The 19,484-nt window shown below is 30.2% G+C and overlaps 1 protein-coding gene across 1 annotated transcript; it reads left to right on the top strand.

The window, feature by feature from the left end:
- Window positions 1–4,554: 4,554 nt before the first annotated feature.
- On the top strand, window positions 4,555–8,996 carry LOC110684430 (GDSL esterase/lipase 2-like). Its single transcript, XM_021860891.1, is given in 6 exon segments — window positions 4,555–4,896; window positions 4,899–4,988; window positions 5,076–5,197; window positions 5,988–6,221; window positions 7,077–7,329; window positions 8,335–8,996. Coding segments are annotated over 6 exon segments (1,068 nt in total). The 5' UTR covers window positions 4,555–4,760; the 3' UTR covers window positions 8,568–8,996.
- Window positions 8,997–19,484: the final 10,488 nt, after the last annotated feature.

Here is a 19,484-nt window from a genome sequence, read left to right as displayed (position 1 = left end):
TTCTTCCGATCTCATTTACTCTCTATCTAATTTATTCCGCTTATGTTGTTTGCACTTATCTTATCTATCTAAACCGATTTTTACTTATTCATATGTAGACAATAATCAGATAAATAACACATACGAAAGTATATGAATATATGATCGTTAATTCCAAAAAAACAATGTACTATAAAATATTGCTTGTACTAGTAACGTACTATAACGTATGCAAATTCTTTTTTCATTAATATGAGGAAGAGGCGCTATTTGTTAGAGGGTTTCCAAAAATCAAAGATTGGGAACAGACAATTGTCGTTGGCCGACAAAACTCGTTAATACAAACTAATGCATTATTATAATTACATGTCCATGAATAGAGGGTGTATGTCAATTCATTTACCTATAGTTTACAATTATTTGAGTTACGTATGCTCCTACTATACAATATTAACATATATCAAACTAATAATGCAAGATATATACTTCATGAATGATTTTAATTAATAGCAATCAACTTACGTAATTCAATTCTTGCTTAAGTCCTGATTTTGTTGCTAATTGTACTTAAGGTTTGACATGTACAATCAACAATGTATTATAAGGTGTCATCTTTTAATAATTTAAGTTTTTAATGTAACTAATTAATCTAACTATACGTAAGATAGTTCGAGGAGGGAAAAAAATAATTTCTTTTTTATTCTTAGGTCTAGCAATTCTTAAGATTTTAACAAAATAGGCTTCTCGTTTACATACTATAATATAAAGAAATGAGAACTTGAGAAGCCTAAACTAAATATTATTTATTGAATTTAAAGTACTCTTCTTTGATCAAGTGTAGGAGTTGATTATGGTCCTTAAAAAAAATTTACAAGTATTTACATTAATTGTCAACTATTTATCCATGATTTATGTATACATGTTTATCAACCTAATTAATTATCATTATAAATATATGGATGACTATTATCAAAAATACTTCTAAAAAAGTGATGAATATTTATTTTTAATGCAAAGCCTGTACAGTAAGGTAAATCCTCAATATAATGCGTTTAATTAGATATATAGATGGTGATTAGTGGTCACTGATTGATACGTTCAATTATAACTTAGCAATTTATAGAGATTATTATACTCATCATATAGTAATAATTTCATGGAAAATTTACAAATTGCAGCCATTTAAAGTTCGTATTTTGCATATTGCAGCCATTTAAAAAAATTGCAAATTACAGTCCAAAAGTTCGTATAAATTGTAAATTGCAACCCGATTTAATTTTTTCATCGGTTTACATGCCGAAAAAATCTCCTGTTAAAGTTATAGGGGCCATTTTAGCCTTTAAGAGCCCGAATTGAGCTCGAAAATAGCAAAAAAATAATGTTAGTATAATAAAAAACCTTCGAGCTAGCCAAAAGAGCGAAACCAAAATTAGCCTGAAAAGTCTTATCCACAAAATAACCATATAGGTAGATTGTTTAGGAGAGTGTGATCTAATTTGGTAGGTTATGTATAACATATTTGTTTCTCATTTCGATCCTCATGGACAATACTCCCCCCGTTTCAATGTGATAGTCCCATATGGAATCAATCATATAAAATAAGAAAAGGTGAATATTTGGAATCTAACATTAAAGTAAAAAACAATTCATAAATAGTTTGTCTTATTTAATTTTTTTTATTTTGTTTAAGGAAAACATTAGTCATAATTGCATAAATCAAGGGAATAATTTCTTTACATAGAGTCATGTTATTAATTCACCATCAATTAATCTAACCACTCATAATTTATTATGTATAAAATAGGAAATAAAAACTAAGTTAAAAGTGGAATACATTCAATATGGGTAAATCTTTTTTAAACGCCCAAAATAGTATATGGGACTAACAAATTGAAATGGAGGGAGTATAATAGACTAATAGAGTGTAGGTTTGCTAAACAACAATGCATAGTAATTAGTAGAAGCAAAAGGTGAGAGTTAGCTGCATTTCTTATGGCATGAATACCGATGATATAAATACAATTACCAAAACTAAATCACAAGCAAGCAATAATAACTCGAATAATAAGTAGGAGCAAGCAAGAAAGTAAGGTAGCTGCATTTTTTAAGGCGGGAAGATGCATACATACATTGATACATAAATAAATTAAATTTTTAGAAATATACAATATGTACGAAAACTAAACCTTACATAAAATTAATTTAATCAAATAATGTGGTTTGACAGCGTGATTATGCCTTGATAACCTCCTTTAATGATGAGTTTAGGTTCTTAATTTTGGCTGGCCACGCTATCGATTTTTGGATTCTATTTACCTTTGATCATTTCTTCTTTGCTCCCTGTCAAATTACTAACCACTTTTACTTATTTAGGATTATAATAAGATTACTTGAACTTGCTAATCATAGTATTTGTAGAATTAATTCTTAAATTATATTAATTTTGTATTTCTGATCTTATATAATATATATTGTTCCATTATAATATAGAACATACGGAGTAGTTTATAAAAAATTTTATTATTATTGCTATATGAAGTAATTTTTTTAATTTATTGTGTTGGGTTTATAGTATAGGATTAGGAGATTAACAAAGTATAGAGTACATTTTTTGAAAGATTTTGTGTTTCGATTAAATTAGGGTTGTGGATCTATGAAGGGGTCTGGGTGGCACCGGCCCCCCCAAATTTTTTATTTTTTTATTTAAGTAAATATATAAATTTATAGGTTAAATACAATTTTTATGCAATAATTAACATCAAATTAGCTTTGTCATAGTGGTAATGCATTGAGTTTGGACTATAAGTCTTAGGTTCAAGCCCTTATACAGGCATTTATTTAATTTTTTTATTTCCACACTAAATATTCTACATCCGCCACTAGTTCAATTTAGGGATGATGAAAAGAGAGACAAATAAAGTGTTATTCAAAAGTTCATTGTGAGACCGGTTACATTAACCATGGAAGATACTATCACCTAAAATCTAGGATTGATGGAATGAGAAGAGAAATACGCGTGTCAATAACAATGTCTATATGTGATCATATTTTGCTTCACGCAATCTAAATAAGTTAAGGTCTTGATCATATGAATTATTAGTTCTGTATCATTAATATTTTGTAAAGGATAATAAATTATTTCAAACGTCTTAATTAACGCAATTTTACTTTTAAATGAAGGATGCCTAAGCTATGTCAACACTAGAGGTTCAAACTTAAAGACCACCAATAAGTAGTGTAATATTTAGCTAGATATTAATGTTAATTTAGTACTACTTATAAAACTCGGCCGTCGGCCATAAATTTAAATTCATGAGATAGTCCGTACTTAATATTAAAGTTAATATAAGTATAATTTCTTTTTTTTAACCGGTAAACTACGGGGAGGGACCCCATCCTATAACAGGAATGGGGCTGTGAGGAGTTGAACCCCCATCACATGGGGGGAGGGGGAGATGGAGGGACTAACCATCCCTCCATCCCCTCACTCCTCAATATAAGTATAAAATGGTAAAAGTTAATTGATTAATGATCTACATGTCGACACACATAACATAATAATCATATCCATTACTCTGTATTATTTACTTGTATAATTCAATGTCATTAGAAGTATAATTACTATGGTTATTCATAAAAATCTAGCAAAATCCTATACTATGCGCAGTTGTATACTTGTATTGAATGTCCTAGATTAAAAGAGGACGCTAATGTATCATCAATTCATCAATTTCAGAAAATTAAATGTAATTAGTATGGGAGTACTAAGTACTAACCTCAACACCCACCTATTCCACCTTTTATGGTATTTCCGTGATATTTCAAAAGAAGGCCCTTTGATTTAGGTAGTCAATAAGAACCCTCATTATTATTCCTCATCTGAATCATTTTCAAACGTAGTTGTTCCAATTAACTTTTAAGATTGAATTTTCACTTTTTTTTCTTCGAACACTTATTAAGAAAAATAAATAAATACGGAGTAAAAGATAAAGATAAAGATATTTTTTATATTAGGTGTGTTTTTGATATGGAAACTCTTAAATCTTAATCCTTATATATGTAAAATGTATTATAAAAAAAGTATTTGAAAACAAAATATCAAAATAAATTTAATAAAATCTCACATAATTACATTTTGAATTATAAACAAACCATTTTGAATATAATTTTTCAAGATTTCTAATGTAAAAGTAGAAGAAAACAAAAGGAGTATTCTATTGTTAAATAATACAAAGTTGTTACATCAAAATACATTTAATAATAGCCTACATAATTAAAATTTTCCTTAAATAAGAGTTACACACAATTCTTAAAGTAAAATTTGTAATTAGTGACTAAGGTTAACATCTTTAACGTATGTAGTATCCATTTTCAATGTTTACTTCAATTACCTCGCTTATAATAATTTTATTTAAAACAAAACGACTACTTTGACATAAGTGATTTTTATTTATTTAATTTAATTATATATATATAAAAAAAAAAAAAAAATCACAGCCTCATAAAAGAATGTGTCAAAAAAGCAACGCGGTCCGCAACTTCCCTCGTTACAAAATATTAAATAATAAAAAAAATATAACCCCCCTTCACTCCTTTAAATACAATAAAATCTTGTCCCTTACCTTTAGCTCTAACAGTTGCAATACCAAATAATTAAGACCCCCAACACAAAAGCTGGTTTGGTTTTCATTTTGATTTTGGTTGCACATAAATAAATCACAACTTAAATCAAATAAACCAACCCAACTTTCAATTCTCACATTCTTAACATCACAACCACAATGTTTCCTACATTGCTCATATTCACCACACTACTCTTCCTCTCCTTATCCCTCTCTAATGCCCAAAAACCCCCTCTTTTCGTCTTCGGCGATTCGCTCTACGACGATGGTATGACCTTATACAACGGTGTCAAAGGCGCGGGGCTGAGTACTGGCCTTACGGCGAAACTTATTTTAAAAAGCCGTCTGGTCGATACTCTGACGGTCGTCTTATCCCCGATTTCATTGGTCAGTAATTATTATTATTCACACATTGTGTTAGTTAATATCAACTCAACCAAAATCTTAAGCTGATAAATATTTTTTTTTTCGCAGCTCAATTCGCGGGGTTGCCTTTTTTGCAACCCTATTTGTTGCCAGGATTAAAAGATTATACCAAAGGAATTAATTTTGCTTCTGCTGGTGCTTGTGTTCTTGTTGAAACTCGCCCTCAAACGGTATGTCATATCAATTCATTTTAGTAATTATTTTTTATCTGACTATTTCAATCATATTTTTATTTTCTGTCGGTGTACTTTTTCAAAGAAATAAAATTAAAATTCATTTAAATAAAGTTTAAGCTGACCTACTAAATAATTAAGGTTGAAATTATAGAATTTGTTGAAGAAATTGAAGTGAAGATGAAGCAACAATAATAATAGAAATTAGTGAAAATTAGCTTGAGATCAGTTAAATCTAGTACACTGTACTTTTTTTTTTTTACTGCGATTATTGACTTATATCACAAGATTTAATTGGTAGAAAATAATAAAATAAGGTTGGTAGGTGAAAAAATGTATCCATTTATTACCTCTTCTGACGAAAGATCACAAGCTAATAGTGAAAAAGTTTAAGTAAATGCCAACTTTAGCATCTGTTTTTTTTAAAAATCACTACTTTAGGCATCTTTGATATAAGTATAACTTAATGCATATCATGAGCTCAACTTCTCTAGCTAGCTGGCACTTGTGGCAAATCTGTGGAGAAATTTACTTGATGTGACAACTTCCTAAACGCGCCATATGTTTTTAAGATTTTTTTCGATGTCAATTAGCTTAATTGGTTACAGTAATTCGATGTTCTTAATATGAATACAACCCTTAAGATCATATCTTGTTTATATTATTGAATTGCCCAAAATGAATTTATAATTGGGTTGATTGAATTTTGATTTTGGATCCTCTTTTCTATGTTGTATGCTTATCTTATGGATTGATATTAATTTAATTTTATTTTTGGGGGGTCCAGATAAATTTGAAGAGGCAAATAAATTATTTTATACAAATGGTGCAAAAATTGAAGCAGCAAGTTGGAGAAGCGCAAGCTAATAAGCTGTTATCTGAAGCTGTATACTTGTTTAACATTGCTGGAAATGACTATGTTACCCTTCTTCAGAAGAATGTTAAAAAGCTCCCTCTCTCCAATTTCAAAAGGAATCGCCAAATGAATATGATTCTTGGCAACCTCACTATACATATTAAAGTAAGAATTCTTGATTTATATATTCTTGCTTTTTAATTTTTCGACTTTAATTACTTTTTCGCTTTTTATCATAAACTTTAATTTGGTTAAAGTTATACTTGTGGATTGGGTTTTACTTAGCGCTGCCAATTTTTAACCCGAACTTAAAGTTATACTTGTGAATTGGGTTTTACTGTAATTAGCGCTGTCAATTTCTAACCCGAACTTGAAATTGTGTATTGACTACGGAGTACATGGCAATATGGCATGCTATACTAATATACTATGATAATAGAATGTTACAAAAGCTAAGATTTAGTATCGTTGACAAACATGTCATGAGAAAAGATGACTAAGAACGTGCTAGACATTAGCTAACCAATTCACAGCTCGATTTGCTTACTTTTGAAGTAGATGTGACATAGCTTTATTGTCTTGCTAAATTAGAAGGTTTTGAACTAATGGGATATGATGTGGATTCTCTCTAATAAAGGAAGTGATTAGCTAGTTCATTTTAAGTAATACCTTGGATGAAAGATAAGCTTTACGGAGTACCTTGGTAATTACAAATTGGGAAATCATCTTCTGACTTAGATATTAAGAGTATTATTTCTGTAGAAGTGGTCTTAATGTCTCATATAAGGTGGGAATAAGAGATGGCAACACGGACGGGTTTTCAACACCTTGTTAGGGTAGGTCGTTTTGATGCGTAGTAACTTATATGTGACACAATTTGACTTTTAATCTATTTCAACAAGCTAGTGTAACACGGGATTCTCTCTATGCAGAGGATCCTTTTTTAATCAAAATTAAAACTCGTACGGTTTATAATTAATTTTGAATTAATTTTTGATTTTTGATTGTTGATTGATACAGACAATCTATAACCAAGGAGGAAGGAAATTTGCATTCCAAAACCTTGGTCCTCTTGGGTGTATGCCATCAATGAAGTACATGCTCGCGTTCAAAGGAACCTGTGCACCGGAGCCACAAGAGCTAGCCAAGATGCACAATGCCAAGTTCGCCGCCCTAGCCAAGAGATTGCAAACCAATCTACCAGGGTTCAAATACTCAATTTACGACTTCTACACCTCCTTGTACCTCCGTGTGATATACGGAAGTAGATACGGTACATTCTAGTAATTTAAATTTTCGACGGGTGGTACGTTCTAGTAGTAATTATTTATGTTATAATCATATGATTTGATTCCCTTTGCCTTCAATTATTATATGCACACTTGTATAGTTGCACTAAAATGGGTCAAGTAGTGGCTTTCAACTAATGTGTCTTTTTAATTTCTATGTTTCTTTAAACCTTAATTGTTTGTCAGTTTAGAGGAACCATGTCATTTACAGCTTGCTGTGTGTCAATTCTTTTTTTGATGAACAAAATCGAGTCCCAAGATCTTGAATATTTTTTACATTAATGACTCTTGATTAAAAAATTACATAGAGACAGGTTATTACTTACACATATTCACATAGATCTATAATAAGCCAACAAGAAGTTTTTCTCCATGTCCTGTTTAATTTCATTGTAATTAATGTACGGGTAACTATTCTTAATTTTGGCCGTACTATTAATTATTCTAACAATTTATTTGAATGATCGAGATTTTGTTAGATTTGTTTTGATTTGTATTTAGTGAAGACCGTGAAAAAGTAAAAGGGCAAGGGTGTAAATTTCTAGAGGCGTTATTAAAGAACTAATCGTAGTTAGGTTTCCCTTTAAAAACATGGTTGTAGACTTGTAGTAATTAGACTATGAAATCGTCGGTGCTTTTGTTTCGATGATTAGTGATTAAATGTGGTAAATAGGTACATATTGTACAAAAAAAAGCCTAAGAAATCGGCTTTGATTAAGAAAATTCCAATTGAAAAATGTGTAGCTAGTTCATGTGACGTGGGTCCTTGTATATTACATTTGCTTGATTGCTAGTTGTTACATGCATAAGTCAAGTCTTTCATGGAACATGACATTATAAATTGTAATAAGTTGTCCTTGAAAATGACATTAAATTTTGTTTAATCAAACAAACAATACCATATGATAGATATATAATATGTTTAGTAGGTAAAGTAGGATATTTCATGTAATCTAATCACATTATATATGTCAAATTGATAATAACAGGTTTTAGGGAAAGCGAAACAGCTTGTTGTGGAAGTGGATCATACAATGGTGATTTCACTTGCCAAAAGAAAGACCAAAGCTTCACTGTATGTAGTAACCCAAGTGAGTACTTGTGGTTCGACGCCGCGCACCCGACGGACAAGGCTAATCAAGCCTTCTCTAAAGAGTTCTGGAGTGGAGGATCTAACCTTGTTGCTCCTTACAATTTGCAAAATTTGTTCGCCGCCAATTGAGGAAATTTATAGGGATTTTTGGGATATATATTTGCCTCTTACACTCAAGTGTGATCTAAGATAAAAATGAGTGTTTGGGTTTATTTTATTTTATTGATTAATATTATTATTACTATTATTTCTCGTACATGTTGTATGTTACACATACCAATAGTTTGTAGTTTTTTTTTTCTTTTTTCAATTTTTACATTTTTCTTCTTGGAAAATTTGGGAGGAAATTAAAGGTGAAGTTGTAGGCTGTAATAAGTGAGGGGTAAAGTGGTACGACGAAATATTGTAATCAGCAATAAAACGTCAAAAAGAAAATGCAAATGTTGATAAAATTTTACTTGAATTTGGAAATATATGTATTGAATTCCTGTTTTGCCCCTCAAAGGCAAAAGCACATGTATATTTGTGGTTTATAATAATCCCTTTGTCCATAACTAATTAATATTGCCCCATTTTATTTCTTTATGGAAAATATGTCAATTATTTTTAGTCACATTTTATACAAGGACAAATTTATGTATTTAGTGTCTGTTCTCTTTAGATTAATTTTAGTGCAGTTCAGTTTAGTTCAGCTCCAATCCGTTCAATTCAGTTCTTAATTTTCTTCTCTCATAAACAATTCATTTCATCTCTATTCAGTCCAATTCACTTCACCTCCAATCAGTTCGGTTTAGCTCAGTTCAGTAAATCAGAACAGGCACTTACTCAACATAACTTTTCATAAAGTATCAATCAATTAATTAAGGTCTTAATCTTATAAGTGGGGTTAGGTACATGATAACTCTTCATATATATATATATATATATATATATATATATATAAGGGACCGAAAACAGAGGAGTTGTGAAGACGGAAGAGTATGTGTTTAGAAGGGTATAAAAAGTCAAAAACTCTTATCATAAGTAATGAAGCAGTTGATGGAAATATGGAATGAAGTCTATTATGCTTCATTTTGGTGCCAAATGATATTAATGAATAAAGGTGAAAGCTAATTTATAGGTATCTATAATTCAAATGTCGTACATTAATTAAAACTCCTATTAGTAGTATTACTTGTAAGTTGTAACGGTATAAAGCAATAACTTGAAGTATGTCTTTAATTAATTTATAGTAAAAAAAAGTAACAATACATCAAGCATTATATGTAAGCAGGTACATCTGTAAGATTTAATTGCACTTGATAGTACTGTACTGTAAATAATGAGTGATAATCTACAGTTTCGAAAGTTAATTTACTTTGACCTTTTGAATATTTATGAGCCCTAATTGTCTCCATGTATTATTTTGATCTAACTTACACCTTTTAATTTAGTTATATAGTCACAATTAGAGGTGTGTTCGTTGTTATGTAAATCACTGGAAATGCAAGAGGCAATACTATAACATTTTTTTTTTAACTTTTTAAAATCATTAATCACGAATTCACCTACTAGACATTTCAATAGTTCATATATACGAAGTATAATGTTATACAGTCACAATTAGAGGTGTGTTGTTTGGTTTGAATTGGGTTTATTTGAATGAGGAAGCTTTGCATTAGGATTCAGGTTGGGTTTAATTGAGTTGGACCATATTTCAGGTGATCGAAGCTTATTACGAATCGCGTACAAATATGACCGCTTAACTTGTTGGTTTTTGAAAACATAAAAATAGGGTATACTATGGAGTATTTACTATTAAATTGCATCCGTTTAAGTTTACAACATTATTCAAATTTGAATTATGATTCCACAATAGAATAAATTTTAACACATGAAATTTAATCTAAACACAATATTGATCTATAGATCCTATAATTTTGTATTAGGTCAAGTTTAACGGTCTAGTCACAAGTTTATAAATAAAGTAGAGAGTAGGTAGCAAGACTAGCAACCTTAACAAGAAAATCCAAACTTTTTTTTTTTTGAAGAGTATAAGAAATAATTGTATTCTTTTCATGACTGATTTGTTTTTCGAGGGAAAGTAGGTTATAGAGATCAATGGCATTACGGCAATGCAACACAAAATGTAAAGTAGTGTCTAGTGTGGATACATACAAAACTGATAACAACTTGTGATTAATAAACAAACTAATAAAAGAATAAAAAAAAAAAAAAATACCACACTAAGGAGAATCCCATGTAATTGATAAATATGGACTAGTATATTATGAAAGAAAAGGAAGAATGACCCATATATAATGTAATGTGAGTCATATTAAATACTTGTATAAAATACTCGTACTTTGTACCACTAATATGGATAATTATTCATTAAGGAGCTCTAATATTCTCGTTATGATCGTCTGATCCACCATATTATCTGGAGGCAAGCACGAACTTCCAGCTAACTTCTGCTGTAAAATTAAAATAACATGAATTTCTGAATATATGTATGATCCCAATAATAAATACACCCAATCAAATTAAAAAGAGGACATAGCAATTACTTCGTGCAAAGGTCGAGTAGTAAATAATTTTGGACCGTCAAACCTAGGCTAAATCAAATGTCATACACATGCATAGTTGGTTTAATTGATGAAACAAAATAAAGAGTACTTATCTACTTTAATACAGTACAGTATTATTTCGTTCTCAATATTTGAAATGAAATGAAACATTAACAATAAACATAAACACATGCATACGCATTTTTGAGTCATTCACATGCATAATTATTAGGTTTTGAAAAGTCAATTTGTGCTCAAACTTGTTAATATAAAAAATTGGCAAATGTTTATACTATCTCTATTTCATCGTATTTACAACGATTTAATATAAAGTAAACAGGAAAAATGTCTAATCGTTATAAATAATATGAAACAGAGATTATGATAAGAAAACAAAAACGAAATTAATTTTGAAAAGATGGAAACCACTAGGGTGCTGCCAGCTCTGCAGCTCACTTATGGTCCAGCTGGCATGTCCGTGTCAAAATTATAAGCTGAAGTTAGAAATTTCTATTTGTCTCTTTCTTTTTCATGATGTCCAGCTACTTAATTAGAGGTAAAAAGCTAATGTCAAAGAAATGCAGCTAAAGTAGAGTTACAATGTGTATAATCTGTGTATCGTTGTTTCAAAAAAAACAAAAATAATCTATGTATGGTTTGAATAACTATAGATGCGTACAAAAATAACAAGAGGCTATTAAGGGTATGCTAGTCATTTTCAATTTTTCGTTATGTCTCTATTAACTTATACTTAGTTGCTTCATTGCTTGTGATCTTTATAAAAAGTTTGTTAAGTCAGTGTTTTGAGTTTTCAAGGATCAAACTACACGAGATTTCTTTTGTACAAATTGAAAAGAAGCAATAGCGAATAATGCCAAGTGTTGAAGTGTATACTCATAATTGTATTAATGTACATATAATATTTATCTTCATATAAATGACAGTCATACAATTATATTAGGGCAAATTAATTACGTCGAGTAATAGTCAAGTCATCGATAGTAATTAAATGTTCAAGGTTTAGATAAACTCTAATCTCTAAGACTACTAATCTACTATTGCGTGCTTTGTATACATTTCAAGATGAATCTACTAAAGTAAAAGGTGACGACTAGATTGCTTGCTTGCGTTGTCAATTTTATCTAGAGTATCAAATTTGCATGTACAGTTATGTTGTATGATAGCAAAGAGAATGTATACACACTTAAACTGTACTGTTTGTTACCTAGATACAAAAGTTCATCTGCCCTCACCTTGATTTTATGCCAAAAAAACAAAAAAAATCGTTTACAATTGTAACAACTTTGCACCAAAATCACCTTTTGTGACCATAGAGAAGTCAGATGATGCAACATTTGTACTCAATGCCGTTATAGTAGGTTGCAATCACCTAATCCGATTTTTATTTTGTGTCTTTATGACCTAAATTAATTATGTGAATTCATTGTCTTGTATAATTGCAGTTTTGATTTACAGAGTCAGATTAGTATGCCGACATTTTTAAGGATTAATTAAAATTGTTGTACTTCGTACTATGCATGTAGTTCTTCTAGTTTTTAATGTCTTCCTACGGAGTATATATGATCATAAAGTTGTGTATATATATACCATGACTTTACATATTATGAATGAAGTATTATGCTATCTTATACTCAAATTTAATTTTAGCCTTTATTAATGCATAATACATCTCATTATTCTTATCAATTTAGTATATTTAAAAGTATACCTTACAATATTTGATGTTTAATTTTTACAAAGCATACAAAAATATGAGAGTCTGTTATATGTATTCATTTCAATGTGTTATTTAAAATGCATAAATAAATAACTATTTTAAATTTTGCGGAATCAAGTGAGTATTCCATGTTAATTGTACTTGTATTATTTACTTAGTGAGGAATATTTGAAATCTCCATTCGGATACTGTACTATATGTATATGCATGTGTGGCGTAATGACAAGCCCTAATTTCTTCAACTAAACTAATTATTTGTCAATGAAAACAACATATTTGACTTCAATATGCTCGAGGAGGAATTAAGGAAAAGCATAATACTTATCGTTATCATATTAATTACGAGTAATTTCTTGCTAAATTCAAATTGCGTCATCATACAAAGATAACAGAATTGTCAAAAATATGAAGGCTTCGATATGCTTCGATATAATTTCTCATAAATGGGATTATGCACACTTTTAATTAATTGTTTTGAAAGACTTGTACAACACTACATCATTAAATATGATAGCTATAACCTTTTGTCAATATTACACTATAGTCCTATTAAATAATACGAGTACGATATACTTGCAATATATATTCCAAATGAGATTAAAATTATGAAACGAAGGGAGTAACAATTAAACTACTTGGTAACTAACAATTTATAAATAAATGTCAATAATAGTCTAGTTGGCTAAATTTTTAAGACTAACACCTAAAATTTAAGATCTAATTTTATATTGTGTACTGTGTATTATTTATCATTTATGATTAAAACACAAGCATATAAAGTTCTTACATTATGAGAGTTATTATATGTATTAATGTATATGACTATAAGCTATGAAATTATGAATGGTTCGTTGTATGTATACTTGACTTTGATAACTTTGACATGAACGTAACGTAGGTGGGAAGTCATTCTTGTACTATCCTATTCAAGAGTCATTTTTATAAGCGAATTACTTTTCTTTTAAGACCAATTATTATACTCTATGCATATATATTCTAGATAATTAATCAGTTGATTGGATGAAGGAGTTATAAATCTTAGCTAAAATCCTAAATTCATCATCGTCTTTCATTCTTAAATTTAAGTTACTTTTAGAATGGTTCGGATTTCGGATTGCACTCCTTAGGGCCTGTTCTCATACGTTAAAATTCAGTTCACTTCAGCTCATAATTTCCTTCTCTTATAAAATATTCAGTTCAGTTCAATTCAGTTCAATTCAGTTCAGCTTATAATTTTCTTCTCTTATAAAATATTCAGTTCACTTCAGTTCAGCTCAGTTCAGTTCACTTCAGTTCAGCTGAGTTCAGTTAATGAGAACATGCCCTTAGTCCTTACTCCTTAGTTAATGAGAAGGAAAGTAAAACCACTATAAGGTTCCATTATAAATTACACCAATTAATAACAAGAGGAATAACTCATAAACTTATAATCTATCATTTTTATTTTTTTTAAACGATGAATAAAACCACTACTCACATGTGATTTGTTAATATGATCTTAACATTTTCACATGCGTATAGTACACAAATCACCCTTTTTTTTTAGAAAAATTTTACTCTGTGGTTAAGAGTATATTATCAAAGATTGAATCATATTGATAAAATTGTAAATGTCCAAACATTAACAAATTATACTGAATTACTATACAGACCTAGGCACCTTTCTTTTTAACCTATTTAACTCATATCACAGCTAACGTGCAATAATATTCCTTCAAAATGTAGATATATACCATAGCCAGTTAGCCTTGTCCTGCCTATGTTTTCAAAATATTGCAATGTTGGAGCCTACATTTTTTGGCCAGCTAGCTAATTAACTACATATATTTGGGCACTAAATTCAATTACTTTTTATAATTAACTCAATATATAGGACCCTAATAATTACAATGCCTTTTTTTTTAATAGTAATACATCAACAAATTAAACATCAACAAATTGCAAAGATTCTTTAGAATTTTCTTCGAGAAAGCCCTAAGCTTTTAGCAAGAAAAAGATGTCCAAGTTGGTAGTAGGGCAGTTGTTTTCAACCAATGAAACTCAACGTCTTTATCTTTGACGAGTAGTACTAGTATAGTGTAGTATGAATTATTAAAATATAAATGAGGCTGAAATAAATATAAGATCAATTAGCCACTTAGGTATATGATATAGTATATGATTATTACTTGTATGAGATATGGATCGGCCCCTCGTTGGACGCATATAGCAAGCAAGTAATAGCAAATGGAATAATCTGACTCAATTATTTACTAGTATATGTTAATGAATCAATTCAAGGACCCTATCTTTCCATTTTTTTGTCCCTGAGTTATTAATTTTGAGTGTTTTGTGGAATTTTTAGTGTATGTTACACTTCATTGAAAGGGTCACGACTCATGACACGATTGAGAAATCGTCCCCCCCCCCCCCCCTAACGGGCCCTATATGATGGCCGGTTAAGGAATGTGCATTAATACATTTGGTATCGGTTTGTCTCAAACGATTGATTGATGTATAACGATACGTGTTATGGCTTATAGGAAACAAATTTTACAATTTACTGTTGAGTTCATGCTAGAAGTAAAGGGTAATTTCTTACAATATGTAGAGTGCAATTGATTTCTCAAGACTTATAAATTCGTAATCATATTAATGTCCATTGTCCACCCATGTCCACCCATCTAACGAGAGTAATGAATCTAGGCATTTATAAAAATAAAAAAAATGAATCTAAATACCCAAATGGGTCATACTGGATTTTGACCACAATTTTTATCTTACTCCTGGAGTATTAGGTACTTCAGGTACTCCAGGTTTATAAAATTTATATTATTTTGATGTTAACTTCTTATTAAGTAATTTATATATGTAAACAACATCGGTTACGTTGTTTCACATTACTCCAAGTTTATAAAATTCATGTTATATATATATATATATATATATAATATATATATATATATATATATATATATATATATATATATATATATAATATAATATAATATAATTCATGTTATTTTGATATGAACTCTTTATCATTCCAATTTATATATATGTTATTTTTTAAATAAGTACATGTTATTTCATTCTTGCATGCTGTTTTTTATTTATTTATTTATTTATTTATTTTTATAAATGTTGAAGTAAGTAACATATTGCTTTAGCAAAATAATACAATATTTAAGCAAAATAATATAAGGTTTAGGCAAAATAACTCAATCATAATTGGTACGGAAATGGAATACATGATCCAAGAGTATATAATACTAACTCGATTTTGACTAGTAAATTATGAAAAAAACACGAACGAGGACCGAAGGGTCTTGAATGGAAATTAGTCAAATTTAAGTATGTAACTCCAATATCTTGGCCAGTCACCTATTGGGCCGAAATAAGGCTCAAATTAGAAATGTATGCCATTTTGAGAATGGGCTGTATTCTGACTTCTAAAACATTTTTAGAAGACAGTCCTAAACACTAGAAATTGGATTTTAAATTGCAATCATAAATAATATTCTTATAGAGTAATTAGTACATTTTATTTCTCCATGTAGGATAAATTACTACTTTACCAGTGAACAACATGAGGTTCATGCACAAATATTGACAGCACAAACTCAAAAAGTGAAGACATTACTTGATTGTTATGCTCAACCACCAATTGTCACTTCCATTTCATTTCATCAATTGACAGTTGTATGTTAATTGTACATATTTAAAAAATCAAAGAACTTGAAAATTTCAAGAAATTAAAGCCTTCATATTTTGTTTGGTAAGCGGGTATAAACTAACTAAACAATATTAAATTTGTAGATATACTTACTCGTATAAGTTATTACCACATATGAAACATGTCCTTAAATGTTAAGGATATTTTGATTTAGATCAAAAAATGTACAACCCTAGGCTAGTTGTCAGATAGGACTAATCCTTATCATGGACCCAAACCCATTTCCACAGTAATGTTACAACATTAAACATGATAGAGCAGACAATAGGCAGGAAGCTGGAAGCATATGAGAATGTAAGACACAACCAACACAAAACAAAATACAACATTACATTTATTACGACAATGATACTCATGCTATTTCTCTTCACTCAACTTTTGAAGGAGATTTACTATTCATACCGACTCATTTACGTCATTTTTGGTCACCAATAATGTTATAGCCCAGGGTACTAGCCTAGTGATTTCCGTCTTAGTAATAGTGTATCAAATTCTTAACACTCGGCTCTGACATGATCCTTCGTAAATGTTACACTTGAAGGGGTGGTTATTGTTGCAGTAATACATGTAGTCGCACATTTTACATCTAAATTTTGATGTTACAGTTTAGGCACACGTCTAAGGTTAAAATCTTACTAGGTGAAGGTGCTTTGAATCAGAGAAGGAGATTATCTTACTTGTCTCTCTTGCAATTAGACTTGGTTATTGGGTAGAGTAATCCAATGATAAGAGATTAAGAGTGTTAGGATCAACCTTAAAGGGCTTTCAATAGACAGGTTTCCTTATGGACAGAGCCATTTATTTTAATTGATATTTTAATGGCCAGTCCATTATCAACCCACTATTGACTTGCGACCTGTATTAACCTAAACTGCTATTGATCCAATAAAATGTGACCATCTTTCACCCGTAATCAACCCACACCAACCCTAAGCCGACCTGCCTGATAACCTGGTCTACTTAAAAAGAAGTACTAGCTTAAAACTAGGAAGTAATTTATTAATAACACTATCCCGAACAAACAGTCTAGGGAGTTAGTTTTGAAAGTGTTGGGCTTGATCTTGGGGCTTGGGCTGGTATAATTAGCGATTGCAGCGTAGACTTTTCTCAATAAATTTAGCTAGTTGGGCCTTGGAGGGCTTTGTCAAGAATCATGATGAGACTTTTAAGAGTGGTAAACTGGTAAAGTACACTACTTTAGATTTTATTTTAGAAAATTAATGAACTGCATCAATGTCTGCACCAAGCAGACATTTGTCGAAAATATACATTTGGTCAATAATTGCATCATATTCTGCACCTGACACTTGTACACCCAAAAAAGTACTGTAAGTATTTAGTACCAAGTACAACTCTTGGTTTTTATAATAAAACAATAAGGCACGGACTACTTTGGAACATATGCATATTTGGTCATTATCAAGTCCTATTTGGTCTAATGAAAAGAATTAGTATTCCGTATTTCATAATTATGAGATTATGTGATCAATCCTCATCAAAGGTAATTTAGGGGTGGAGATTATCAGTCTGTTTTCCCGATCTTTAAAGGGTCTTACTTAAGTATTTAGACAAAGTTGACTAGTAAGAGATTACGATTCAATAAGACACACTCTCCTTAATCCTTACCTAAATCTCATACGTGGTCATTGGAAGAAATTTGACCGTCAAAGTTACTCAAAAAAATTCAAATGTACGTACTTCTTAAGTGTTACAGTACAAAGTATTTAAGTATTCCGTGGAATTGTGAAAAACAAAGTGAAAAAAACATGACAGTATATGATTGTAGTCGGGGTGACAATTATAGCTTCATACAAAGCAAATTTATTAGATTACTTTGTATCTAAATAATTGAATAATTTGTTGCACTTGAGATGACACTTTCAAGTAGGGATGCTTTTAATATTCACAAAACGATCGAGTGACTCACATTACCAAACATTCTATCAACTTTCAACTTGGACCCTAATTTATCAACAACTTTTGTTTTTTTATATACATTTTGTGTACAATAAGCTAACAAAAGAAAAACAATAAGGAATCAACCCCTTGAACAACTCCGTTGCGAAACACCCAACCATCCAATTAATCTAAAGGAGCACCGCAAATTCGCGATTTCATAGGTGGACGAGAGGAACATCCGATACGTAAGAGAGACCCTCGAAATCACGTTCACCATTCTTAATCATAATTTGTAACCCACAAACCCTTGCACATGCTTAATAGCTTTAACATAATTTTCCTCCAAGGTCTCTATACTATATTTTGAGGTCGAACTCGTGTCATTAAGCCTATGATCTCCTATGTAGAACTGTAAGAAGGATAAAGAAGGAGTACTTTCGCGGCTATACATAGCATTGGAGATTGGATATAACGAATTCGAGTAGCGAGGAAGACATTGAAGGAAGTTGTCGATGGCCGAATTCGAGGCGCTTACATGAGACGTAATCAAGAACAAGGCAAGAATTGTTGTAACGAGAAAAAAACGAGTATAGGAAGAGTTTGAGAAGTTCATATTATTAAGTGGTTTGAACTTTGAAGTATTATAATTTATAAGGGTGAGTGGATGTTATATAGTGGTATAAAAGATAAGATTAGGTGCTCTTTTTAGTAGATAGTCGTAAAAAAAAGACTAAATGTGGTAGGTTGGTGAAGAATTGAAAAAGGTTCAAAGTAGGTGATTAACGAACGAATCTACTACTTCTTTGGCCGACAACTCAAAAGTTTGACTTTTATTTTGTCATATGGGTTTATTTTATACTATATACTTTCTCAGTTTTTATTTAGTTGACACGTTCAATTTAGACACACATATTAAGGAGATGAGAGAGAGTGAGAGAGAATGATAAAGCAAGTGGGGTATACTTAAAAAGCAAGATATAAAGCATATCTAAAAAGGAAACGTGTCAACTTAAAAAAAACATTCTAAAAAGGAATATTTGTCAACTAAAAAGAAACAAAGATAAATATTTTTTTAAAGTTATTAATGAAAATTTCTAAAATAAGTAAAATTTGTGAATGATATGATAAGTTTGTTTTTCTTTCAA

This window comes from Chenopodium quinoa, unplaced genomic scaffold (assembly GCF_001683475.1).
Source record: "Chenopodium quinoa cultivar QQ74 unplaced genomic scaffold, ASM168347v1, whole genome shotgun sequence".
NCBI classification, from domain to species: Eukaryota; Viridiplantae; Streptophyta; class Magnoliopsida; order Caryophyllales; family Amaranthaceae; genus Chenopodium; species Chenopodium quinoa.
This window is presented reverse-complemented; position numbering and strand designations above follow the sequence as displayed.